General features: G+C 47.5%; 6 protein-coding genes across 6 annotated transcripts; 2 read left to right on the top strand and 4 right to left on the bottom strand.

The window, feature by feature from the left end:
• Nucleotides 1–35: 35 nt before the first annotated feature.
• On the bottom strand, nt 36–3,631 carry LOC128307283 (uncharacterized). Its single transcript, XM_053045046.1, has 2 exons — nt 3,467–3,631; nt 36–3,405 (listed from the first exon to the last, which is right to left on the bottom strand). The coding sequence occupies exon 2, from the start codon at nt 1,965–1,967 to the stop codon at nt 1,188–1,190; it is 780 nt and encodes a 259-aa protein (XP_052901006.1). The 5' UTR covers nt 1,968–3,405; nt 3,467–3,631; the 3' UTR covers nt 36–1,187.
• Nucleotides 3,632–5,803: 2,172 nt separating this feature from the next.
• LOC128307289 (cecropin-A-like) lies at nt 5,804–6,252 on the bottom strand. The gene is given in 2 exon segments (XM_053045051.1): nt 5,804–6,008; nt 6,076–6,252. Coding segments are annotated over 2 exon segments (255 nt in total). The 3' UTR covers nt 5,804–5,930.
• Nucleotides 6,253–7,219: 967 nt separating this feature from the next.
• LOC128307288 (cecropin-B) lies at nt 7,220–7,895 on the top strand. Its single transcript, XM_053045050.1, has 2 exons — nt 7,220–7,440; nt 7,518–7,895. The coding sequence occupies exons 1-2, from the start codon at nt 7,234–7,236 to the stop codon at nt 7,593–7,595; spliced, it is 285 nt and encodes a 94-aa protein (XP_052901010.1). The 5' UTR covers nt 7,220–7,233; the 3' UTR covers nt 7,596–7,895.
• Nucleotides 7,896–8,424: 529 nt separating this feature from the next.
• LOC128307284 (uncharacterized) lies at nt 8,425–10,206 on the bottom strand. Its single transcript, XM_053045047.1, has 4 exons — nt 9,510–10,206; nt 9,260–9,418; nt 9,047–9,193; nt 8,425–8,966 (listed from the first exon to the last, which is right to left on the bottom strand). Exons 1-4 carry the CDS (start codon nt 9,639–9,641, stop codon nt 8,832–8,834), a joined length of 573 nt encoding a protein of 190 aa, XP_052901007.1. The 5' UTR covers nt 9,642–10,206; the 3' UTR covers nt 8,425–8,831.
• Nucleotides 10,207–22,618: 12,412 nt separating this feature from the next.
• LOC128307327 (uncharacterized) lies at nt 22,619–24,948 on the top strand. Its single transcript, XM_053045107.1, has 3 exons — nt 22,619–22,756; nt 24,406–24,771; nt 24,841–24,948. Exons 1-3 carry the CDS (start codon nt 22,619–22,621, stop codon nt 24,946–24,948), a joined length of 612 nt encoding a protein of 203 aa, XP_052901067.1.
• A 231-nt stretch (nt 24,949–25,179) lies between these two features.
• LOC128306638 (uncharacterized) lies at nt 25,180–25,672 on the bottom strand. The gene is made up of 2 exons (XM_053044204.1): nt 25,337–25,672; nt 25,180–25,275 (listed from the first exon to the last, which is right to left on the bottom strand). The coding sequence occupies exons 1-2, from the start codon at nt 25,670–25,672 to the stop codon at nt 25,180–25,182; spliced, it is 432 nt and encodes a 143-aa protein (XP_052900164.1).
• Nucleotides 25,673–26,870: the final 1,198 nt, after the last annotated feature.

Genomic DNA, 26,870 nt, shown 5'->3' with positions numbered 1-26,870 from the left:
ACAGTCGGTTCATCCATTCCTACGGAGCATACGTCCGCAGGCCGGCCAATGACGTTTTATGGTCCAGAGCTACTGCGACTCAATAATCGAATGCACTGCTCACAATTCCGACCACGGCGACCAGGGTCATTACCAAGCGACAATACGTTGACCGCCATACAGTCGAATAGCCAGGCATCATTACGACCGAGGCGACATATAGCGGGAGTGGGACGCTCGAATCGTTAAAACCGTATTAAAAGTCGTCTAATTAGCTGAGTTCCGTGGCTGGTTGGTGAAGGGATGCCGAGAAGCGACAAAAGGCTTGTAAAGTTCCCAACAAATGGGAACTCGTTTTGGCAACAACTCAGACTATTATCCCTACACACGTTGCAGTTGCAGTTTGCCAGTTGTTTTTTTTTCAATAGAAACATGACATCATTCAACAGCAACCAGTTTCGAACGGCGAGATCAACTCTCAACGGTCCGAAGCAGTTGAGTAGATGATAAATGTCGCATTAATAGCTCCATTACAGCTATTGATTGGAGCTTGAAGTTGGTAACGGCCAGCTGTGGCCGAAGCATCCGGAAATGAGCTAGTTAGGTTTTATACCACTCACAGTACGGTTACTTCTATACTGATCTCGCCAATATTTTGCACATGCTCACTGCATATGTCATCTGGCTTTTCGGGTTTCTTCGTCTCCGTGTTCCTGTTTTGCCGCACGCTGCTCTCACACCATCTGTCATATCCAGCATCTGGCAGCATATTATCCACACCAATTGTTCCGTTTGCTAATCAAATCAAATTTATTTTCTACTCTCGCTTCCTTTGACTCACAAACAGCGCACGGGTGCGTTCGCCTGTATTACCATCGCACCATCGCGCACAGAGATTCTCGTAAGTGTCTGTTGCTATCTGTATGTGGGTGTGTTTGCGTGCATGAGCTCATTCACCGGCAGCAGTGAGTGTCGTGTGGCAAAACTCGGGCGACCATTATTAACGGTAATAGAATTAAATTAAAAAATCACACTTCCCTAACGAAATGGCGCTCGGGCGGGAGCCTGAAGCGGGGCCGAAACCACAATGGGGCTCCGCGGTAAACTTCACGGGCCGACGGGGTTGAGGATGCGTTGGGCTGAGGGAAACCGGATGGATGTGGGAAGAGATGTGAAATGTGAACGATGGAATTGGATACGCGGGATGCTCAGAATACATTTCGACACTTCCCGTTTACCACCTCCTGGCCGCTTTTGCACGCCAACGGGCCGGAAATGATGAATCGGTTGTCCACAGCGCCCGTCGTCGTGACCGGGGACTCCGTGACGTCCCGTTCGTCCTCGCTGCCATCGAGCGGTTTCAGCGCGGTGGGGTAGTCCTTATCGTTGAAGATGATCCGCTCGTCGTCATCATCGTCGTTCGGTACGATGCGTGCCGGTTCGTTAGACACACCGACCACGCCACCGTGCACCATCAGCCCGTCCTTGGTGTCGGTGGACGAGACGCCGCCTGTGACGCCGGCACTGATTGCAGGACGTTCGGTTGATGGTGTGCCCGAGGTGAGTGCTGCGGCGGTCGATGTCGCTCCAGAGCTGTCCACGTGCGTATCGTCCAACGAGGTGCCCGGTGTGGACGACTCCGGCCCGGTACCGGTCAGCTTGCTGCGTACGTAGTCGTACCCCTGCAGAACACCGTCCTTAACCGAGCTCGCTGCGTTTTCAAGACTCTCCTTCATCTTGGCCGTACCCTGCTTGAAGGCGGACGTGAAGTCGTCAAGGAAGCGGGACATCTTGCTCGTTTCGGTAGAACTCGTCACCTCACCGCCCTTGGTCGGAAGGATCGTGCCCAGGGTAGACGAGGCATCCGTTACCGTCGGTATCGGTAGTGGATTATGTGCCGTCACCGTATCGATCGGAGTTGTGTGGGCAAGATTCGCTAAACAGCACAACAGCGCCCCTACACAAAACCATACCAGCTGTGAAGCCATCGTAACCCGGCTGAGTTTGTAAGCACTGCGTCAGTATAATGTCTACAAGTTCGGCTTTGAAGGATTATGAATATTCACAGTCGTTTCGGGATCGGGCACCAAACACCAACTAAACTTTCTAATCCGGGTCTCAGAAAAACAACAACATCAACAAAAAGGAAGAAGAAACACACCACACACAACGGCTGTCAACCACCTTCTCGGACCACCGGTACACGAATGACTTCCAAACGCGACGAACGGTATCCCAAAGGCCAAAATGATGAAGATGGCTGGAAGTACAGCCGGGAACTGACAGCCTCATTACCGTCCGATCGTCGCTGCCACCACCATCCACCGGTAGCGTAGGTGATGCTCGGGCATGATCCACTCACACAGCTACCAGGCGAGCGCACGACCGCACATCGTGAGTAATCCACACCTGCAGTGATGCAAATCACATACACGCTGGGAAACCTGTTGCTTCCAAAGCAGCGATACACGGCAGCGGCTGTATCTCCGGCTATCTAAGAAGTGTTGGTGCCGGTTCACGTACCATTGTTTGACGCCTGATCTCGACGTCAAGATTATTGACGCGAGGCGTCTGTTTAGCGATGCCGATCCTCCCCCTCCGTGCCCCTACTCCGGAAGCTTCCTCGACCGAACATCGGACGCGGAAGAGGAAGAGGAAAGATTTCTGGCAAAACTGGTTTCGCGTAGGGTTGAACGAAATTCGAGGATTTGCAAAGGCAAGTGTAACGGTACGCAACACATTGGAACCGGTTTGTTTCAAATGGGCAGAACAATTTTAAAAACCCTTTCTGCATCTCAGTTTTGCTCAGTACCACCAAAATTCTGCATTATTCTATAGGAAGGATTGCAGCAACTGACGCCATTTTTTCTGACGCCATAAAAACTGAGTAATTCGAGTTCGAGGGTTTGTTTGTCACACACAATAGGAAAGCGAGTGAGAGCAAAAGTGTGAAAATTGCGAAAGAAACACTTTCGCTTCTTCAACAAACTCTTCACGCATCTCGTGACTTCTTCATTCCGCCAGGCTGTCACCCACCAAAACCCGTCGACCGCTAACCGAGTCAATCAAATTGATTGTCTCGATAGCGCACAATGCGAACTGAAAAGACTGTTGACCACCGGCTTTTGATCTGCTCACTTACGGATTAAGGAAGTGACCCAAGACGGGCGCGTTTTATTGGAACGATTTCGGGCGAACGGTGATGATTGCAGTGCAGTAAACGCAACTACACCAGTTCGTTGACGTGTGTCCAGACTGCGTAGCGATGCGATCGTGATCATATGTTGGATGCTGGCATATTGTTAGGATGGTGTTGCAATGTCCGGGCGTTTGGGGAGTACGCCATTAACCAAGGACACCCCTTACGCCCATCGCCAACGGTGCAACCTTCTGGGCTGCGTTGGCAACCCGCCGACCGGCACCACCCTGCGGAAGAGAACAACATTAGTCACCGGTTTCGGGCAGAACTCAGCACCGAACCACGTACCAGCTTCTTCACGAACTTCTTGAACCGGCGTCCCTCGCTCTGGCCGAGACAGACAGCCATCAGCACCAGCGCTACGAGAAAGATCAGCTTGAAGTTCATGGTGTGTGTTGTACTGCTGTATGGTCTACCAGTAAGGAAGCGACACTTGGTAATGATTTCTCCACAGTACATCCACCGTTATATAGTCCAACAGGAAGCATTGTGAAAAGGGGAATTTTTTCCCAGCAGAAAAACTCTATTTGCAGCGCACAAGCACACTAAATTGAAGGCAAATTCGTGAGGACGGTTCGACATGGTTCAGACGTTATTTAGTTATGATAAGTTATGGTAGTACCGGTTACAAGTGGCGCATGTTTGTCAATTTTGTTAATATTTTCTCTCATCGTTATCTGATTCCGTACAGTTTGTTTGCTCCACGAATTGTTTAAGGAAAATAATTGTTTTCTTTTTTAATGTAAATATTAACAATTTTCTGTACTATTGATTAAAGAAAAGTTGCAGACTTGTTTATCAATCTTTTAAGGGGTTAACAGTTGTACGTTTTGAAACACATATTGCTTATAACCCTTTATTGAACTCGTTACCTCTCTAGCCTTGTTTAGTTAAGCTTTATAACGAAAACATTTAATTTAAAGTGCAAAAACAAATTAATTATAAAACTAGTAATATTAACTACTAAATAATGGAAAGTCTTGAAAGTTGTCAAGCAACACAAACTAACTAGCAACAAATGACAATAAAATTACGTGTCCGAACTTTTATGGTAGTATGTGGATTACTCTTCTGCTGATGTTCGATAATGCCATATGTCAGGGGAAGGCAATTCTTTTCAATGAAACGCTGTGGAGAAAAAGAACCAACGGTGCGTTGATAACAATTAGCCACAGTATTGTTGAGACCCATCTTATATGAGTCCTAATTTATTTTATTTTTTGTAATTGATTATGAAACGGCCAGACCGTATTGCTTTTTTTGTGCCGTGACCAGGATACTAGGCAGTTCCAACTTATATTACTAATACATGACAAAGTTATCTTTCTTCCAAAAAATAATAGTTTAACTGGGGCGGCCTGGTGACATGATGGTAGCGAAGCCGGTAATCGATCGATCCACAAAACATCTTTCGTACAGGTTGTCCTGATTGACCATCATTGCGGGAGGATACATAAGGGCACAGTATCAAAACTCAGTGGTCATTGTTCGTGCTTTGGGCAAACCAGATCTGTTCATCACCGTGACTTGTAATCCGAGTTGTCGGAGATCGAGTTGGGGCAATCTTGATAACAGGAATATAGTCTAGTACGTTTTGAAATACAGAATGAGTGAGTTACTAAGTTGTGAATTTCGATTATTTTATTTATTTATTATTAAGTGGATTGTTTAAAATTGTGTATTTCAAGACTACTATGATTGGTTCTTCACTGAATACATCGTTTTATATCAATGCATACTTGATTTCTTCATTTAATCATGGAGACGGTAAATCGACAAACTGTTGAGGTAACAAATGAAACGGTAACAACTTCTGTAGCTAATTAATTTGAATAAAAGTTCGGACTCACAAATTAGTAGAAGTCTTATAAAAACAATCAAGAAATAATAAATAATAAACGCGCAGTTTCAACAATAATAATTATTTAAGTGATTTAACTTCAAGATTGGCTAGATTACCATCTATCATACTGTTCTGTAAGCCTTAATAAAAAAAAATGACATGCCAGCCCGATTTGTCGTTCGACCTGCTCTACACTGAGCGGTATCCAAACGTACGCTGAAATCAAATTTAAGAAAGGGAACGTTTTGGAGCGTTACTAGCCGAAACACAGCTGTAAATGTGGCCCAAAACGAGCCGGGCAAACATTCACCAGCCAGATCGAAAGTAGCTTGACTAGTACCTGACTAGTGGTGATCGGTGTTAGTGTGTTGCTTCCTCTCCCATGTGAAGGCTGTTGCAAAATTGAAAACAAGCCCGAACCGTTAGCTACCGTCTCCGGATTGACATATCCAGATGTTAATCTTGGTCGCGCTATTTTTTATCGGAACTGTTTTCGTTCTAGGTACTCTCAAATTGAGACAATTGCCATGCTCCGGAAAAGTTTGTCAGCGCCTGGCAGGCGAAAAACAAAATGGGGTCACACAAAGCAAGAAGCGTGTGTCGAAATCAATCTCAAATCCAAATCAAGCGGTGTGTGCAAGAAGAGAAGAGAAGAGAGAAGCAGTGGGAGTAGGACAGGAAGCAATACGATACGTTCGCAGTGGAGGAAGATTTAGTAGATTAAAGCATCAACTGTGACGTGCAGGCATGATAGTGAAAAGCCGAAGTAATAACAAAAGTGATTTGATTTGATTCACATTCTAATTTATTAAAACAGGTTCCTCGTTATCTTCGCAGATGCGTTCACAGGTGGTTACAATTATCAGAGACGTCGTCTTATGTACTATGTTGCTTTCCTCTGCAGTTCATCTAACCCAGTGCTTTGACACCTGCTGCCACCGGTAGAGCCTTCTCTGCGGCGTTGAACACCCGCTTGCCAGCTCCTTCCTGTGAGGCGTAATGGAACGGTAAGAGTAGCTAGCAGCCTTCCCACACACTACCCATGCATACTTACAACTTTCTTTCCCAGCTTCTTCAGCCAGCCTGCCTCCGTCTGGCCACAGAGCAGCAGCGCCGCCAGAACGACAAAGATGAAGATCTTGGTGAAGTTCATTGTTGGTTGGGTTGGTTGTTTGGTTGATTGGATGTTTGCTGGTAGAACACTTCGAGCTGACTGATGATACAGTTACATCGATCAGCACGATTTTATATACCCCTTGTTCAATGCACCTTACAACGAACGTCCAGAAGGCAACATCAAATGGGAATTCCCCTTTTCCGTTGGCTGCCAGAGAAAGAAAAAACACACAGACACACGGCTTGATGCCAAAAGTCCCCTTTTCCGGATGAACTCCGACTAGGGGTGGTTCCCCGGGAGAAAAAGGGTATTCCTCGCATCGTCCTAGGTAAACAACCGCGTAAGGAAGTTCACAAGGGACGGGAATGAAAGAAAGCAAAAACAAAAGCATACCTGTACGGTCCCTTTGTCGATGAGGACGATATCAAAGCTTTGATATCTGTGAAGAAGACTTGTTCTTATCGTTTATCTTATCGGTGCGAATTGGTTGTACAATTTGTACAGAACATGAGTGAAGAAAGTATCTATTGTTTATTGTTTTCTCTTTACTCGAGACGGTGCAGATGTAAACACAGTGTGATATTGTTTGGATATACTTCAAGAGTTGACTTCTAACGATTCTCTGAACCTCAAGGCTTCTTTGACAAAAAAAAAACATTATAAGTTTGTACAGACTTTAAAATATTGTCAGACCAAGAATTCTTCCGTTGAATCTGACTAAAAAAATCGATATTTAATCATTCCAATTATCGTTCACGAACGCTGTAATTATTCCAGTTGCCTCTGTTCTCATTCCTTCGCTAAGAGTTATGTCCGGCCCAAGAAGAACTAAGAACTGAGGGGATTCCCCGTTCCATAAAGCCACGGCGTTAGAAGTGTTGCTCTCCGCGCGATGTTAACATCCCTCACACAAGGCAAACATACGCGGTGCGGAGGCATCACCATACGCTACGAAACATCTTCCGAACATCGAGCAGAAAAATCTGTTCAACCGGTACGTTTCGTTACGCCGGGGAATTCCCGGCAGATGCACTCGACGGTGCACTTTCGCTGAAAGAACCGATCGCTTTAAATAGCTTTCGCTGAGGCTGCGGGATGCATCAGTTGCGACTGCGAACTCTCAACGTGTGGAGTGGAATCGGTTCTATTTCTGGCTCCTGCCCAAACACCAACCAAACAACAACAACCCGCGCAAAGATGAACTTCACGAAATTGTTCATTCTGGTGGCGATTGCGGTGCTGGTGATCGTTGGTGTACAGCCCGCGGACGGTGCGCCCCGTTGGAAGTTCGGCAAGCGGTTGGTAAGAATTACACTGCGATGTGCATTTGGAAGAAGCGTAATGACTCTGACCATTCCCACTATCTTTATGGTTTCCAGGAAAAGCTTGGACGTAATGTGTTCCGGGCGGCTAAGAAAGCGCTGCCAGTCATTGCCGGCTACAAAGCCCTTGGCTAGATGAGACTGACCTTCGACGCCTCTCCCCATCGCGAGCGATAATGAATTACACGACGCACACAGACGCATCCACTTTTAATGGCATCCATTATGAAATGTTTCACTGATCAACTAGCAAACGGTGAATTTATCACGTAAGACTGAGGGTCAACTATATTCGGTTAGATAGTAATAGGTGGCTTTAACGGCTGTACTTACGCATTGATTTGCTGTCACGGTCTACTGCTTTTACAGTATTGTTTATTTTTTGTATACCCGAGTTCCAATAAACTGAATAATGTCTACATAGATTTCACATCACGTCACTGTGAACTGGACTGCCCATTTCGTCCATTACCCTTGCGGTGTAATAGCTGCCAAATATGCGAAAAAGAAAATTGGCAAAAACCTTCAAGTTCATCGGCATAAATAAGCGGTTGCGGGTGCACACACATCCGGTGGCGAAACTGGTGCCCGCGCCAATGTCAACCTGAAGTGTGAAGTGTGAAGCAAAACGACCCGAACACTGTGCGGCAATAGGAACGCGAACGTGCGAGATAGTGAAGATGAGTCAATGTGTGGTTAGAAGATGCGTGCGAAGCGCAATGCCCACCTTGGACCGCGCGCTAACCTTGATGCGCGATGATGGTGACCGAACGGTCACCGATTTCGACATCCCACCGTTCGGCACCCGCGGAGAAATGCAAACACCGAAATGCGTGTTCGGCCTATGGTCGGACCAAGCTTTGTCAGACATTTTATTGCGATATAGGATCCATACGGGGTTGTGTTCAACGCGCTGGAACGGGTTTGCTCACAAAACCGCTGGTGCGCCCCACTTTGCCCCCCCCACTGTTATCTACACTCAGATTACGATCTATTACAACCTAATTACAACACCAGCTAGAATAGGAGCACGAAACTAGTTACAACGAAACCTTTCTTTTTCACCCCGGCGATGCTTACGTACACGTCACGTTACACGCTATATACACAACAAACAAACACACGTAAACATCCCTTCTACACTAAGCCCTGCGAGTCCCTCGGAATATGCATCATACTATCATACTCAGGTCAAGTTTTTGCTAAGCCTATCCTAATTTAATATGAAAATGGAAGTGTGGGTCGCGCGCTGGCTGCAGGTGAAGTGTTCTACCTTCCTCTCCAGGCATTCCGAAAAGGGACGAGCTTGCATATCAATATCACAGTGAAGAATGCGCCACGTATGGGAACGGGGGTTTCGGTACGCACATCTCAAGGCTTCTTCTTGAGGTCCGCATTAACTTCCACCGTTAGGTTGACATTGATCGGGCCAGCCGTTTTGTTGCGTGGTGGGAACGCTGAGTTCTTCAGTTCCCGCTTGTAGTCGTCGATGTTGTACTTTGTTTGCTGTGGAGTAAAAACAAAAACGAGGGCCCCGGGTATATTGGATGCTGATGAGAGCGAGATTGCGAATGGCAATAACTTACATTCCAAGCGTCATTCCATTCCAGCCGGAACAGTTTCTGAAGACCCCGGTAGTTGCGGTTGAGGATGCGCCCTAGCTCTGCTCGCGAGATGCGATATTTTGGTGTGGTGCTGGTGGACGGATCTGGTGTAGTGGAGGTTGTGTGAGGCTGAGAAAGAAGATGAGATGAGGTACGTTAGAAATTTGTACCAGTCCACCATCACGCGCTACTCACATCCGGTGTTGTCGTGGTAAAGGTATCCGTGAACTCATTGCTAAGCAGATCGTAGACATTCTTCAGCGTGTAGGTGGTGTCATTGTACTGTTGATAGAGTAGCGACCCGATGTGCGTTATCTTGTGAAAGAAGCCCAATCCACGCGGCTGCCGTGAGTGCTGAGATGGATTTGTTATGGGAGCAAAACAAAAAAAAAAAACGGGACACATTACAAGCGAACTCCAAGGCAGGAACCTCAAGCCAACTTACTGGTTTATGAGCGGGATCCACATCGGTACTGATGGCACTTGCCGCTAGCAGGAACACAACGAACGCAACCTTCCCGGGGCTCCAAAAGGTGGCAAACATTCTCGATGTTGATGGCGCTGGAAGGGAGATCATTAAGCGGCAATCAGCAATATTGGAGCAACCTGAATTTGATTGTGTGATGTTTGGGGCTGATAGATGACACAAAAACACCACGCGCAGGAGACTAGAATCCTGAACCGATGTGGAGTGGCACGCTGAAAACACTGGACCCGCGCACACTTCAGCGGACACTTGCAAGCACTGTGTCACCGTGTCCACTTCCTTCTCTCTGCGGATGACATTCGAATTCGACCTTGTTTCAGCCGTACCGTAGACACTGGGAGAGCTTCCTCGATCCAGTTTTGCTGGTCTTATTTGTGCTACAGTGTGTCACATCTCAGTGAAGGTCGGCCTAGTTGATGCAGCAGAATGGCAACCGGCAGGAGAAGGGGCAACAAAACAAAAAGGCTGGGATTGCATTAGGGTCTGCTTTACTTCACGTAAAACTACAGACGAAAAAATCCCAATAAACAGCCTGTTTTTACAACGCGTGCGGGCACCTGCGCATCGTGATGCAATATTTACGCGACGCGCGACCTTGCGAGAGATATTACAAGAAGTAAAAGTAAACACACTCTGCGCCCGGCAATCTGAGGTAATCTCGGGGCAGAGAACTCGCTGTAGCACGCACCACCACACACTTGGAGAAAAAAGGCTCTATTGCACGTTTCCGGAGTGATGTGACGTTCTAGGTCAGCTCTGGAAGGAGTGGTTCGGACCCACCTGGTGGGCTCTGCACTGTAAATGGATCCAGTACGCGTCACTAGCACAGGACAGCTGGCGGTAGCGGCCACCTCATTGGCCGTGGTGTATCGCTCGAACAGAACTGACTAACTAATGTCTAAGCGCCAGCGGTGAGATGTAACACCGAGATCACTGCTAGATGGCGTCCTACCGCAAACACATTCGTCGCACCATCACGCGCGAAAGAGAGAGAAGGGATAGAGGCCACCGTTGCGCTCGGGTCGATTCACCGACCGGGCAGGGCTGTCCATCCGTGGAGCTTACCAGTGGAGGTGACAGGGCGTTGGACGGCATCGTGCGCGTTTAGCCATTGTTTGTTGTGTGAAAACCGAACCGATCGCTGTCGGTGCGGGAGATGCAGCCGAAAGAAACCGAGCCGGATTACTACACATCTTAGTCGACCAGCAAGACCAGGCATTTCGGCAAGGGCCCGGGTACGATGTCGACATGCATTTCGGTACACGCGGTCGGTCGGAGCAAAGCGTCCAGTGCCCGGTCAGCTGACTAAAAAACTGCCGTGCCTTTCGAGTACTCGATTCGGTGCTCTGAACGGCGAGTTGGAAACAGGCGGAGATTAAGCGGTGCTTCAGCGTCCTCATTGACATCGATATTTTTCAACGGCGTTGGATCAATCCTCCTGCATTGGCCTACTCCTCCCAAGGCTCACTAGATCACGATCTACTCTCCCATGCGCACAGCAGCGCCGTTCGCACCATCCTTGTCTGGTTGGGTTTCGCCTGCCCACAACCAGTGGCGTAACTTCCCCAACAAACCAACGACCTTGACTCGTTTTGTCTTTCACTTAGCTCTTTCCAACCGCTCACCGATGCGTGCGCCGCATCATCTTGGGGTTTGTTTACCCACCGATGGCGGGGAGAGGGTTCGTTCACATTGGCCGCTCGCGATGCTTTTATTTCGAACCATCTTTCTGCGTAGCTGTTGTTGAATGATTTTATATCTTGAGGACCTTAAGTGCAGATCCGATTATTTCGCTAGAGGCCTCACAGATGACAGTTGGAGTGAGCGCAACTACATATTGTGTGTTCTAAGTAGATGGCGTGTACTAAATCACAATGTCAGCCGGGCTGAAAACAAGCAAACGTCACTTAAAAGTGGTAACGCCTTCGAGCAAAAAGCTCGTTTGCCTACTGGTTTCGGTGGCGGTGGTTGTGGTAGGGAACAAATAAAACAGGTTAACAGATACGATAAAGGTTACCAGGTTGGTTGCAGCATCCCTTCTCCTTTTTGGCCACTGCGTGGCCCGATGCAGGCATACAATATGACATTCACACCGCTCGAGCATATAATGGACCAGAGCACTGAAATACGCCATATTCTATTGATTTGATTTGGCCACAAGGCAAGTCACCCCTGCCTACAGCCTTCTTTCGATGGCAATTTTCTTATTGCCCCCACACACAGTTCCATCATTAAGCAGTGTGCCATTCATACGCTTTGTTTTTGCTTACCGATCTTAGTCGAGCGTGCAATAAATCATGCCATTACCATGGCACGGTGTCATGCCTAAGGTGACGCTGGTGATGGAGGTTGCTTTTTTTCTTGTCGATGCTTAAACTTGAAAACTGAACTTTCCTTGGCAAGAAGTTAATATGGGAGCATAAATGAGGTACTAAATCGACACTCGGAAATGCCCTTCGTCCGCTGGGGGGCATTGGGTGTTATGGTGGATTATTTCTTCTTTCGTTCCGTTTGCGCGAAGGTGAAGGTCGTCGAGTAATGTTGGATCGTTGGATCACTTGGTATGGCAACCGATCGGAAATAGAACAAATAGAGTTCGGCAGAGAGCTGGTTGCTGAACGTACGAGGAAATGTTTTATGTTGCTAGCTGTTCAACATCTTCCATCCAGCAGAGGAAGTTTGATTGCAGCTATTCATGAGGCTCGTTAGCATTGATAATGCATTCACGGATCGGTAGGAAGTAACTTGCGTGCTGGAATGCACGAGAACAACACGATCCAAGACAACCTCATAATCATTGCCCTTCGGTGCGTTCTAAGCGCTCAGAGACTTCCAAACCATTGTACGTCTCTACCCCGTGGAGCCCGGATGAGACGCTACGCCGCTAGCTGAGCGATGATGTGTATCTATAAACGGCCTGGCAATTTCCGCCATAATCAATGCACTTTTGATTGTTAACATCTAAACAAAAGGGTATCTGCATAAATGCGCACGCACGCACAGAGTGCGGTGGTCATAACGGTTTGCGGTGGCAGATGTAATCGTCCATGTCGATAGAATGCTGGAGGTTTGCAAAACATGGCGCGCGCGTTACCGAACCGTCTGTACCGCCAGACGTTGCTTCCAATGCGAAAACACACTGCGCAATGTGAAGGTTTCGCATGAGGTACAGCAGGTTGGCGGGCGAAACATGGACACCCTTCTCCCCCGAAACCAGGAAACAAGAAAAACTCGATAGAATGGTACTAGTAATAACATTTATTCGTCAAAATGTTTGTTTTTTTTTATCTTACAGTCTAAGGAGCGTAAACAACACAAACTTACTTAATCAAGTGCCAAGAATTATGGCTACCTAATGCTTGGGCATCTTGGCCATCGCCACACAGCGCCGTCCGTTGTACACCTTCCCCGAGGGGCAGTCGGGCATTTTGAGGTTATGCGGGTTGATCGATGCGACCGGTGCGATCGGTTCGCGTTCCTGCTTCTTCTCGTCGCGGCGCAACTTACGGTCCACGCGCTTCTGCTCCTGCTCCATCTTGATCTCCTTCGAACGGGCCCGCACCTTCTGCACCGCTTGATCGACACGCTGCCGGAGGGTGGTGGTGCTGCTGGTTGATTTCGTCGTGGTCACCGTCGTCTTCTTCGTGATGAAGGACCGTGCCATGTTGAGGGGTTTCTCGAGCAGGTGCGATTTCGGAGCAGCTTGATCGGACGCGGTCGCTTCAGTGTGGGTGGATTTGTGGACGCGCCTTAGCCTGGTACTACTCCATCCGGACACCGAGCTGGCCGTGGCGGTCTGCACGATAAGCAGCACCACCAGCACGGTCAGCATCGTCACCAACTTCCACAGAACGTTACGTTGCGTCGCCATACTGTTTGCAAGCAGCTTACTCTGAATGATGACCTTTGATTGATGTTCGGTAACACGATGCGCAAGTGACACTATCCAGGTGACTACGGCACACTAGCACGGGTAAGAATTCTTGCCAAAGCTACCACTGTGGCTACGGACCAAGACACACGAGGGAAAGTCTTTAAACCTGTCTCGCGGTTGGCTTGCAACTGAGGCAGAACCTGACACGGTCCGCTCGTTTTTGGACTGAAGGCAACGCTCGGACACTGGGCTGCATCCAGGACGAAAAGCTATCTGTCGCACGTTTCAAGCGTTGGTGCAATTTCCTTGCTTCTCGCACGCTTATCAAAAGCCGCGATGGGGTGGGAACAGCCAAGCAGTGCCCCATTAACTGCGCCCCGAATGCGACCGACCACAAGCATCTTAAACTGGTTAAGACCACTCCGGTGCGGGTCCGCGAATCTGGTGAAATGTCGCTTCCTTTTGTTTTTACGTTTCCTTTTTTGTTGTGTTTTGTTTCTTCTTTTGAAAGAATGCCCCTACCCGTATTCTTCGGCGTAGGACGTAAAGGCCGGCGTGCCATAAATAGACCTTGACGCACAGACCGACCCAGCAGAACCTGTTGGTGAGCGCTAAATATCACCTTGCTCCAGAAGCGCGTGATGGAAGTCACCCTGCCCCATTGCATAACAGATACCGCAACGGGGACAGGAATTGGGACTGCGCATGGATGGCCTTCGATTGCGCCGTATACGAAGCTGCGTAGCTGGTATGAGTGGGTTAGCGTACTGCCCTCGGGGTCAGCCGCCATTAAATGCACTGCTGCGCAAGGCCGCTGACCCTAAAGGAGAAGTGTCAAAGTGCAGTCAATGCACGATCATCTCACCTGTTTCACTTGTGTGCAATGCAAAACTCTAATCTTCTGCATGAGCATCTCTATGAGGGAAGCTGAATAACAGTCGTTTTGCTCTTGCCATTAGCAGCTGCTTGTGAACGGTGCCGAATGTGTGGGAGGCACCACATTGAATGTTAACTAACGTGTGACAGTGTGGATGCACAGCGACACTAATTAGTGTGGTTTGTGGTGAGAAGCTCTGAGGTAGTGTTAAATTTCTCACCCGTTGTGAATAATTAACTTTGGTTGTTGAGAACGCGTACATTGTGTACACCAAACAGCAACAATAACAAAAATCATCCGATGACAGTTCCCATTAGTACGGAGCACAGTGGGACGGTGCGCTTCAAATTTAGTACATAACAGCTAGTAACACATTCGGGCCAGGTTAAGCACTGCGTGTCCTCAATTAACCGGCTCGCTTGCTATTTATCTTCGGCGTAGCTTCGCAAGCAAAATGGCGACCTTTGACAGCTGCTGAAAGGGTACCATTAGCCATCCTGCCGGAGGCCCCCGAGATGGTCGAACTGATGCTTCAGCAAGAAAAAAACCTCTACCAGCCTACCGAAGCTACCCATCGCATCGATTACAAACGGTCAACCATTCGTTAACGTTTGAACGACAGCAAAAACCTGGAACCCAAGATAGGTTGCCCCAAACGCATTGCTCAACGCGCTCGTTAAGAGAGACGCGCCACTTTATTGGCTCCTTGCGGGTGCGCTTTGTGTTTCGCGATCGGTGTTTGTGGTTGCGCAAAAAAAACACACACGCATCGCGTTCGCTTGGGAGAAAATAATAAATAAAACGAAGACGCGCACAATAACGCTTCGATATTTGCAATCTTGTTCAGCCCGAACAGGGCCCGAACAGATTCGGTGACACGGAACGTCACAAGCCGGTCACAAAACTTCATCCAAAAATAGATTGCAATCGATTGATGAGGCTTTCGGGAATGGCAGTGGTCGGGAATTTGGCAGGGAATTATGTTCCTTTCGGAATGTTTGGACTTTTCCTTTCGATTTCTGCCCTGCTGGGAGCTATTATTTAATGCAGCAGTAGACATTTTACAATCATCTCCGTGCGAGCAGCAATTTCGGTGGCGCAGGGTCGTGGAGGTGACGGAACACTGCCACGCGAAAGGGAAATTGGAATTGAGTTCACGAAAACTAAATCAGCAAAGCAGAGGGAATGTGCAAAGCAAGACCACGAATTCAACCGACTGACCAAGTGACCGAGCTATGGCGGTTCGTTTGCCGAGCGTGAAAATGCATACAACACTTAACCCGAAAGCCAGCAAGACGCACCGCAACGGAATGTTAACGGCGCGTGAAAGTGAGAGTGAAGTTCGGGTTCGTGCAGAAGCGAGAAAGGAAACGTCCCACTCTCGCAAAGCAACACCGTGCGATGAAGCACACGTCAATGGGGCACGCTTCTTGTGTGATTGTTTACACGCAGCCTTTTTTGCTTTGCTTTTCTTACAAACATTTTATCGCATATGTGGGTCTTTAAGTGTTGCACGCTGTTTTTTTTCATATCTAGAGCGGTTTAGATGTAGGCGCGCGGCTTACTAAAAATAAAACAAGATTTATAGGGCAACAACAATTAAAAAAAAAGAATGTTGCACCAAGCACACAGCTTTGTGCTAATCCGTGCATTAATCTTGAAGGGGTTGGTGAAAATGATTTTTTTTCTTCTATGCGTGAGGCACGATCTAATTCCATCAGGATCGTTACGAATAATCGTGATGAGGCAAGCCCACTGTGCGCTAGTAGTTTAGTGAATTTTTAGTACAACGCTTAACCAATAACAATCAAACGTCACACGTGACGTAAAGGTAATTGTTTATAGTTTTTGTTTGCGGGAGGAAGTTTCTTCATCGTACCAATTTACATACTAATCGCTAGTAACAAGGGTAATCGTCTTCGTATCTCTTTCCTACCATTTGTCACATTTCATTGTGCGTTTCTCGTCCTCGCTTGGCGTGGAATAAAACCGAAAAACCCCCAACTCTCCTTACGGTGTCCTTCACGCGTGACGGTACGGCCGGTGAATAAATTGACATAATTGGACTAATAGAAGTGTGTTCAATGACCACCCCGCCACATTGCAAACGAAAATTTCTCACCGCACCGCAATTAAAACCACACATCACTGCACGTAACAGCCACTGACACTGACTACCGTATGCGTTTGATTAGCCTGACAGGCGTGTAGACCTGCGATTGGCATGATTGGCATGAGGTTGATTCGAGTCGTCTTCAACGAGGTCCCTCAGTCGTACCTTTCGGGGGTTGCTTTGTTCGTTTTTACATGCATAATTTCTTCGCGGTTGATTGGGCTCTCTTTTTCGGGGAATTGCATGAGGAATCGCACAGTGCCATCTGTCAAATCTGCACTGAACTTGATCTTGCGCCCATGCAACCATCTTGATTTCATAGTGGGGAGGTATGCCGTAGTGTTTGATTTCTTCAGGTTGATTGTATTGGGGCCGGTGTCGGATTGGAATGCCCATTGCTAGAACAACGCATCGTTGAAGTTAGAAATCGTGAGGAATTCCTAGTAGTCTATAGAGTAATCGCGTGATCGGCGATTGCACACCACAATGACCACCTTTATTGATGGATTTCTTTGGATTGCGCAATGCTTGCGGCTTTCAGACGGTTGGACGGTTAACTTGCCCAAAATATATCGAGAGATCTTCAATTCCGGCCACATCTCAACCCGATATCAGCTCAAGTAATTTACATACTCACGAGCGAGGTATTTTTGTGTTTACTGGCGAGTCTCCCAGACCGGCCCATGCATTATTCCACGCGTCTCCACAGTTTTTGTCACAAAAAAACCCCCCAGCGATCATCTGGAAGACCTTGCGGTTATGCATAATCTCAGCGACTACGAAACGGTCAAGGTGGACGAGAACTAAACCGGATCCATCGAGGCTCCCGAACGCCAAACACTAGCGGCACCTCTGGAATGTTGACGCCTTTGCATACCTGAGCGCTTGTACTTGGCTGCTTCGGATGTCAACCAGGACGCGAGTGGGGCCCAGTCAACGTACACCAGTGGGACACCGGGGCGTATCAGCAGCAGCACATTCTGAGACGAGAATAACTCCCCCAAATTACACACTCCGATCGCGTTTCATCCAAACCACACTGTGTCACTCGAAACGCGCGCGCACAAACTGTTCGACCGTCGGGGCTGTGCGTGAATCCCCTCACGAAAAAACAAAAAGGCGAAACTAACCCCAAAAAACAACGTCTCTCGCGTTGTTTTGGGTGGACGGCACGGCACGCGTACGTTCGCAAACACGGATTAAGCTTGATAGTGCAATTGCAAGGCAGACGGACAGTCGCAGCACCTTCACATGGGTAGCGCGCGCATAAAACGTATGCGCGGTTGCGTTGCCCGCGCACATTGCACACCGGCGTGTTGGCTCCGCGCGTATCGATGAATGGACCGCATTGTGTGTGTGTGTGCGCTTTTTTTTTATTTCTTGACTCCCTTCTTCTTTTTCGCTATGTTGCTCGCTCTATCGCCCTAGCTCCCGTTTGAAAGGTTGGCTGCAATCGCTATCCCTCTCTCGCTTTGTCCCTCGTGCCGCACTGCAATTCCTTCGACGCACACTGTACGCTCCTTCCTTGTTGCCTTATTTGTAGCCCACAAATCCCCCCCCCCCCAAAAAAAAACCTCCCCCCGTGGGGTAGTGGGGAGAGAATCACCCACTAAGAACATGTTCGCTGCTTGCTGTCCCCTCCAACGTTTTCATTGATGCAAGTGCATGACTGTTCAGGCTTGAGCTTTGATTAGATGTATCTCCACTTAATTATCTTTTTTTGCGTATGAAACATCAAAATAATAGTACAAAATTTCAAAAGGCTAAATCATTTCCGTATGCGAAAGAAGAAGCACTAAAATCATTTTTAATTGCTTAGAAATAATAAATAATCACTTTTTGCTGCCGTTTCTTGTTGTATCATGTTGCTGTCAATGAGCGAATCCAATTGCATACTTTTAGGCGGAAAATTGAACGACCTAAGCTTTTAAGCGACTGAAGCTGAGCTTGGAAGTTGGCTTGTTTTGTTCAACCCCTAATTCACAACTGGCTTTTCTTCAAAAAAAAATTCCAGTTAATAATTGTTCGTTGTAGATATTCTGGATAAATTTATAATAGGTTAGGTAAAGAACAAGTCACTAGTCTAGACCTCTTTATCTACTCGCAGCAGATTTGAAAATCTCTGAAGATTCTTACAGGTCTCTAAGGTATTAATTTTTTTGAAGGAGTCCTCTAGACTGCTCACCGTCATCTACCACTATACCATCACTTCATCTAAATTTGAGTCTACCACGCCGCCTCTGTCCATGTGGACGACTTAAAAGGACTTTACAGGCTGGGTTGTCCGGTGTTATTCTCATGGCGTAGCGTAAGTTCGCCGTACAGTTCGTAGAGCCAATCATTGTAGCGGTTTTTCTTCCTTTTTTCTGAGTTCGAGCCCAAGAGGGTTTCGTCAGTTTTGGACAAAGTTTAAGAGGCGTACGTGAGTAGTGGAGCTACAAAGGTTCAATGTAGTCCTAGTTTCGTTAGTTGTAGCAGGTGTTCTGAATAGATACGTTTCCTCAAAACCTCGAGACTGCCTCCAGAAAACAAGAACATAACATAACAAGAATATAAATGTTCTTGCGGGTGCTGACCTTGGACGATTTCGAAGGTGAGGTCTGTACCTATCTGTACATCACCCCTGCATAATTTGGTATCTGATCTTTCACGAATCCTTGGAAATTCATACATCAAGCGAATATAAATATAGAGATAAACGAATATAGAGATAAACGAATATTAAACGATAAACGAAAAGCTTAATGATATAACAGTGATGCGAAGCCATTCATTTAGATTTAAGATTGTTTTTCATTGATACTTGAAGCTGTAGCAGATTCACTCAAAAAAAGTATGGAAACCAATAAAGTTATGGCCCTAATTACAAAAAATGTTGCACAATAACTCAAAATCAATGTAAAACAAAAAAGATATTTGAAGAAATGCGTAAAAAAGTGTGCAAACAATTAATACTAACATAATGTCAATTTATGTGGACAACTCTAGATTGCACTTCCAAAATCATCTTAGTACATAAAAAAGACTAGAAAAAAATGCTAGACAAATACATAAAATAAATGCATTAATTAATGGTCTTGCTACTGCTGCCACCATTTATTCCCTCGCTAAAGCATAAATAATAACCACCTGCGGAGGTGATTTGTCTTGCGGCTTCACAACTATCTCAAGGAGAGTTCAGCGAAATGACAATTTAATGTATTGCATCGTGTCGCATCACTCATCAACCAGGCGCCATCTCGATACTGTTGCGTGTGAAGCTGCCATTTTGGGGTTGAGTTTTCATGAGAGACAGACAGAAGAAAAAAAAGCACTCACACACGCATTTTCGGGACACTCAGCTATTATTATTGGTTTCGGGTTCGAAATTTACGAGGTGAGGGCCCAGTGCGCAGCTTACGATCAGGCGTTGCAGTAATGGAAGAAAGAAATATATGTCGCCTTTACACACTACACCAGCCAACCCGACCTGTCAGATCGCCCATTATGGGCAGAGTAATTTATTTTTCAATTTCACTTCGATTAAACCGGTTTTCGCTTTTGTTTGGCTGTGGTGCAGTGCAGACGTGCGGAAAAGACGCGTCCAACACGCTGGAATCGAGATTGCGGTTTGATATTAAGCACGATTGACAATAGATTAGCCAATATTAAATTGAATAAAATCATTCCGGGTGGTGCTTCTGGTGGCACCGAACTCCTGTCACCTTATCGCGCGTGATGCGACCGACGAGATGAATGGATCGTCTCGGTAAGTGGATGGAGCCAAGGTTGCACCGGTAAGTGATCCGAAATCCGCCCGCATCATTGTGCGGCGCGCGAAGAGGAACGAAACAAATAAAAAAAGCAATAGAAATGGAATCAGTAACAACAATAAACGTATTCAAGTGGAGAAAAACAACTCGTACTGATGTTGCCCGGTGGTAGCAATAATCGAAATCGTGATCGATCAGAGGAAGTGTTACGCGACATGCTTCCTTTCGGTCGCGTTGATACCGTGACCCTAGCGCGCGCGTTGTTTAATGACAGATTCGTTCGCTTTGTATGACCCCAGGAGGGGGGCAGGATGCAACGCTGCTAATGGGCATCGGAGATGCTACATTCCAAGTGCGTTTTGGTGCGCGATGAGATGATGCGAGTGCGTGTTACCGTTTGGCTGTGTGCGTGTGTTTCGAACCGAACCGCGCGTTATGCTGTAATGGAAGCGCACATTGTGCAACACCCAAACCCACCCCCCAGCGTGGCCCACCGTTCGGCTGACAGATGTGGCGGTAGGAAGCGCGATTTGGATGAAGGGTTTCGCTTTGCGTGATTGCAATTTGCCCCGTTTTGAATGCAGTGACTGTGCGCGGCTAATTCATTCTTCGGCCCCTATTCAGCTGTGGAGCTGTGGGTACGTTAAAGCGCTCACTAGACACGCGTTCTCAGGCTTGTGCAACTTTCATTACCCGGGCGATGTGTTTCCGAAGACGCGAAAGCGTGGAAAAAGCCAACCAAGGCGGAAGAGATGCTAAAGAGGAATATTTATAAGTAAGGGGGTGGAAAAGAGGGGTGGGGATGAGGGGGATATGGGTAAGGGTAGTTTAAAAAAAACGCTTCTTTTTGCAAGGTTGTTTGCCCGCACCATTCCTCCAGTGGGGTTTCGTACTCCTATTTGCATAGCGAGTGTCGAGTCTGTTAGTGTTTGCCTACATTCAGGCGCAAGGGTGTCAAGCAAACTTCTCCGAGCAGCCAAAAATGGGAACGTTAAGATTTCGGTTCACTTTACATGTCCAAAAAACAAAACAAAAAACACCAAGTTCACCTACAGCGAAGGATTCGCTTCGGAAAGCACCTTTTCGTGTACGTCTGGCGTCGGCGTGGAGGTCGGCAAACATGGAACCCGTCGGCTACGCCACACGATTACACGATCCGGACGGTACTCCCTGCACCACCGGTCCTGTCCACCTACAAAAACAGCCAAACCTCGCGGAGTTTGCGTGTGTTGCTGCTTTCTTCGATTACGCGCCGAAGGCGGTACGAACATCGGCGCGAAACGGGTGAGATAACCACCGAAATTGCACGTGTGCCCACCGCACCACCGCTGAAGTCACTTTCTCCTTATTGGACCACGTAGGTTCAACAGTTGAACCCTTATCAGTGTACGCGCGGGCAGAACCGAATGCAAGTGGAGCATGTCGGACATAACCACCGCAGTCGCCCATGGAGGCTTCGGGGTATTGGGAAGGATTTTGTTTTTATTCCACAGACTTCCCAACCTTTTGCCGAGCGTGTCAAGGAGGATCAGGTCATTTTGCGAAAGGGCAAAGGACGCTGCGGCAGCAGTGCTGCTAGCAACCTGCTCGACCGGCTTAATGCCACGGTGACAACTCATCAACAGGCACTTGAACCAACGCCCATAATATAATCTTCGGTCCGGGGGTCTTGAAGATCTTGCTTTCCTGGGTGGATGTAACGCTATGGTGGACCATTAAATGCCAAGCGAAGAAGCATCAGAAGTTGCTGGGAAAGATAGCTCCCGGTTCGGCTTGTTCTCACCTTGTTCTGGAATGCAGTTCCAGTGTGTGGAGTTTTTCGGAGATTTGGTTGTCTAATGGGGTAGATGGAACGAACCTCGTCTAATTTGAAGGCTGAAGAATGCCTCACGCATCTGTGCGGAGCGACTCCTCCAAAAATCAATAAAAATTGACTTGTCTTCATTCTCTTATCCCACTGACGGAACACACAGTTTACAATGCCGTTGTGACTCAGTGCTTTCCTCCCCGGCAGCGCTGTAAACCCTTTAACAGGCAACACGCAACGCCAACCGTACCAACCAGAGCAAGAGAGAAAGTGACGAAATTCGTACGAACGAAGGAAAGACAACAAACAGCGGTTTGGTTGCGGTGGCGTGAGAGAATGAGGGACAAAGCAGAAGGCAGAAGCCAACGGGCGAGATTTGGCTCGCGAGCATGGCGGGGACGTCACCGAGTGTGTGCGCGCGCACGCGGCCGGCACATTTGTGGGCGAATTGCCGTACGGAACGCATGTGCGCACCATCGTGCATCGTGCGGCCCATTGCTCAATGAGCCGGAAGGACTTGCGGCAACCAGGCTGTTCCAGGTAAACCCTGCTGTTGCGCTAGCTGGTGTCGGTGTAGTATGAGAACGGAGGCCCTCGCGACGGGTACGTTCCTAGTGTTGGGAAGTTTATGAGCTGGCGCTGGTATGGCAGCATGGAGTACGACGGTGTGGTGTGTTGCGCTGTGGTGTTGTGGGCTGGTCCTGGTGTGTCCGGTCCGGGCGGCACCGATTGCACCTGCGACGGAGGAGTTGAACAGCGCGCTAGATCCGGTACAGTGGAAGGTGAGTTGACAGAGTTAAAAACCGGACGTGTCGGAAAGTGTCGTAGAGTGTCGGAGGGTGTCGGATAGTGTCGGATAGTGTCGGAAAGTGTGTGTTTTTCAATGGGAAACTGAGATACACTGAGTTACCTTCCTCAAGTGAGCATGGGCGACGTCTTCCACCATCCAATCAATCAAAACCTCACATCCAATCCTGTTCCACATCCTGCTGTCAATCGATGAAACATTTAATGTGAAATTTGAAGAAAAAAAAATCCAATCAACCATCGGCGTGAAGCGTCCTTACGGAGAAGGTTATTATAAATAAAAAAATGTAATTTCAAAACGGAAAATGGCAATCTCATGATCAGCTCGTGCACGTGTTCCCCCTGCAACACACCACGGCACACAACAATGCGAAACCCTTAATGTGCATCAGTAGGCGCGCTGATGTGATGTCAGTGAAAGTACTAATTGCAGCTGCAGCAGTTTACCAATATACCCTTCCCAGGGTGTGTTTGTTGATATGCGCGGCCCGATTATGCATCAACAATGGTTTTATTGCTACAGTTCGCAGAAGGGTTACGGTTTTTGCACTTGCCCGTGGATGGTGTTTGAAGTCTTCTTTCTGTGCAAGAATTCCCCATGCGACTGCAGGTGGCGCTATTCTGGTGCGCTCGTGACTGGTGGGTGTTATCAAGTGAAACGATTTACAAATCATTCCTTTCACCGCTCCACCGGGTGACCGGGTGGTGGAACATAAGGACTGGCTTTTATGTGTCGGTCAGCCAGCCGATAATAGACATCCGCGTTACGTATCACATCGCAATACTAGCAACAACATATATTAAAAAAAAAAAAAAAAAAACGGTGGCTAATTGAGCAAGCGGAAAAAAGGTTTGAAAATCGAATTAATTTTGTTCGAAAACATCTTGCGCGACGGGGTGTACCACCACAAAGAAGATTGACGAAAGGAGGCAACAACGAAAAAACAGGCAGTAAGAAAGAAAGAAACACACCGGACGCCCTCACGACAAAACCCCATTCACTTGTCAAACGGCCAAATCCCGCGCTGTTTGGTAACGCACAACGTTAACGGACAAAACTTCAGCTGTCCGGGAATGTGGCCTTCCACGGATCTCGCTATCAATCAAAACTATCCGCTCCATACATCGTGCGCTCGTGCGGATTCATGCGCGCAAACAAGGATGAAAACACTGGGCCAGGCCAAGGCACACATTTTAGGAGGTCAAACACAGTACAGTGTGAAAAAAACAAAACCAAAAAAAAAAAAGATTCCAATGATGATGAATGTGTCGTTTTGTTTGTGTCGCCATGCGAGAGTAGTGAATCAGTGATCAGGCAGCAGTATGCGCAACACGTTCAGCATCTTGCGCGTGTGTTATCGGAGAATCCCCCCGAATCTACATCTCGTGACAATGTACAAATTTGTTTACATCCCGGGACGCAAAATGACCACTTTTGGTCGACCCTTTTTGCGAACAATGCAAAGTGCATAATTGTGTGCATTGTGCTGGTGGAAGTTCGTGAGGACTTTCTTCTGGCGGGAATCGGGGGGACTCATCTCTGCCTGTTGATTGTTCATTGCGGGTGTTAACACTGTTGAAGCGAGTTTTTTTATTGCTTATTGTTTGCTTGTTTGCACTTCAGGAAGCCATCGGTGAGGACGTGCACCGGACCAAGCGCAAGTTCCGACCGGAGGAGTGGGCTGCTGCTAACGCCATCTTGGATTTGTTGGAGCAGCTGAAGAATATTCGGAACTCCCCAGTGCGGCGAATACCACCGACAACAACAACGACAACAACATCAACAACAACGACAACAACTCCACCACCTAGCATAAGTCCAGTGCCACAGATCAAACCACGTGTGGACAGAAGCTCGCGTCAGGATGAGGATGATGTGCCGCAGTTTAACCCGGACGGTACGATCATGTTGCAGCTGCCGGGGAAGCTGTTCGGTAATGCGACCAACTTTGTGCTGGCGGCGGCCAAGATGTTCGGGGACTTTATCACGGTAAGCCAAGGTTGTTGCGCTCACCTCCTCAGTAAACTAACCCACCAACTCAATCTCTCATCCATCCAGAACACGGCAATACGCACGGCCAGGTTTATGAAGCTATTCCAACCGATTGCTGGTCGCCATTTGTTCATTCAAATACCGACACCGAGCCCGCCCGGTGCGGACAACTGACAGTGCCCCCCAAACAACCAGGACGGGGGTTTTCGGAGACCGGAGATGTCCGATGCCGCTCGCCCGTAACGGGGAACGCCTTTACCGGATGCAGCTCTATCGCGAAAACACGGAAGTGCACAGCAGTTGACGGATAAATTATTTAATTCTAGTACTAATAACAACAAAACCGAACACCATTCGCGTAAATAAATTATTACTGCCTCACATTGACCAGTTTACTTCACCGCCTCATGCGTCCAGCTCCTTCGGGATGTCAATCATCAGATGGTAGCCGAACAGGGGCTGAAAGAAACGGACCACCTGCGCAATTCGCACCGATGTACGCTGGTACGAATTTGGAGGATGTTAGTTGGTGAAGAATTTTTGGGTTTGGGGAATGCCTTACCGTGATAAAGTCACCGATAAAGTTGCGCAAACGCAGCGTCAGGTTGGCGGTGGTTGAGAACAGATCGCCCGGTAGGTCCAGCGATACCTGATTGCGGTTGAAGATGGGGATCTCCTCATCGGACGTGTCCACTTCGTTGAGGGCGGGATTGATTGTTGTGGTGGTTTTAGCCGACGTATCCTTCACAGTGGCGACATCTTCCGGAGGTTCTGTTGTTCCACCAAGATCCTCTTGTGATATTTCCGGTGTGGTATCTACCGCTTTCCCTTTCAAAGTCGGCAACAGAATGGTGAGCACCAGAAGGATTAAAGTGCGACTGCCACAGAACAACTTCATCGTGGTGCTTTATCACAGAACGCTGCCAACCCAACCGAACCGAGGGACGCAAACAGACTGGTTAGAAGTGGATCGGCAAACACCACAATACTGTCCACTGGGTAAGATGCAAGGTGCAGGTGCATTAAGAACGAGAACGTGTGCATAATTCTGTTGCGTGCTAGGAGAACGGGTGTGTAATACGGTGGCCCGCGCAGTGTCGAGGTCGCCTACTTCCGATCCAATGCAATCGTTACGCGAATTCCAGTCGGCAGGGGTTAGGTGACTCATGACGGATGAGATACAGGCGAGATGTCAATTGCAATTCCAATTCATTGGAGATATTCTTCACGATCAAATTTCTCTAAAGTAACTTATTCGTGGGAACGAAACATGTGGCGACCCTCGTCTAATTACCCAACAACAACAGCGAAAAAAAGCCACTTTCAATTTCGTTTAATTTCACGAAGGATGCAACCGATTGGTCACAGACGGTAAAGATGGAGCAGGATGCGTGTGTGCGTTAGTGCCGTGGCAAATCACGATTCGCGACGCTATTGGATACGCATTTTCCGAACGCACTTTTGAACCCTCGCGCGTTAGGGTTAGCGCTTTGCGATACATTAAACCGCAGGCATGTCAAACATCATGCTCAAGGTGTTCCCCAGCTACATAGATTAACTAGAGACATACAAGAAAACAGACTTAAAAAAATCCACAGGTCTCATCTTATTAGACAGTTTAGTTAAGTTTACAACCAAGTCAACATGACTTAATTAAGTTAGGTAGGTAAATGAATAGATAATACTTTACATATAAACTGAGTTATGAAAAGGTAAACCTTTTTCTTCTCGAACTTCGTGGGGGTTTGTCTGTAAAGTCTGTAAAGCAATATTCGTTATACATCGCAATGTGAGTGAAGTTATTTAATTTTCGAGAAAGGACGTAAAAGTCGAACCCATTCCATGTAAATTACTATTGTAAAAACAAAATATTCATCATCTAAATGTATATCACTACTACTACTATTACTACTACTCAGGGTGTTCCATATCCAAAGAGATCTCTTTTTGAGTTGAGGATTACGAATTGAAACTGATATTGTTTTAGAGCATCTAACAGAGCCTCATAAGCAAGAAGATCTTGTAGAGTTACTATTGCTAAAATTGGATGGAACGTTAAAAGAATAGATTAAACTCTTTGACGAGATAGAGTAAAC

This window comes from Anopheles moucheti, chromosome X (genome assembly GCF_943734755.1).
Source record: "Anopheles moucheti chromosome X, idAnoMoucSN_F20_07, whole genome shotgun sequence".
NCBI classification, from domain to species: domain Eukaryota; kingdom Metazoa; phylum Arthropoda; class Insecta; order Diptera; family Culicidae; genus Anopheles; species Anopheles moucheti.
This window is presented reverse-complemented; position numbering and strand designations above follow the sequence as displayed.

Coding starts and splice junctions, on each gene's coding strand:
- LOC128307283 (XM_053045046.1), bottom strand. CDS start 1,967: ATGGCTTCACAGCTGGTATGGTTTTGTGTAGGGGCGCTGTTGTGCTGT.
- LOC128307288 (XM_053045050.1), top strand. CDS start 7,234: ATGCATCAGTTGCGACTGCGAACTCTCAACGTGTGGAGTGGAATCGGT. Junction 7,441..7,517: donor GGAAGTTCGGCAAGCGGTTG/GTAAGAATTACA, acceptor TATGGTTTCCAG/GAAAAGCTTGGACGTAATGT.
- LOC128307284 (XM_053045047.1), bottom strand. CDS start 9,641: ATGATCTCCCTTCCAGCGCCATCAACATCGAGAATGTTTGCCACCTTT. Junction 9,194..9,259: donor TTACCACGACAACACCGGAT/GTGAGTAGCGCG, acceptor CTTCTTTCTCAG/CCTCACACAACCTCCACTAC. Junction 8,967..9,046: donor AATGGAATGACGCTTGGAAT/GTAAGTTATTGC, acceptor TTTACTCCACAG/CAAACAAAGTACAACATCGA.
- LOC128307327 (XM_053045107.1), top strand. CDS start 22,619: ATGGCAGCATGGAGTACGACGGTGTGGTGTGTTGCGCTGTGGTGTTGT. Junction 22,757..24,405: donor TAGATCCGGTACAGTGGAAG/GTGAGTTGACAG, acceptor TTTGCACTTCAG/GAAGCCATCGGTGAGGACGT. Junction 24,772..24,840: donor TGTTCGGGGACTTTATCACG/GTAAGCCAAGGT, acceptor TCATCCATCCAG/AACACGGCAATACGCACGGC.
- LOC128306638 (XM_053044204.1), bottom strand. CDS start 25,672: ATGAAGTTGTTCTGTGGCAGTCGCACTTTAATCCTTCTGGTGCTCACC. Junction 25,276..25,336: donor TTATCGGTGACTTTATCACG/GTAAGGCATTCC, acceptor AATTCGTACCAG/CGTACATCGGTGCGAATTGC.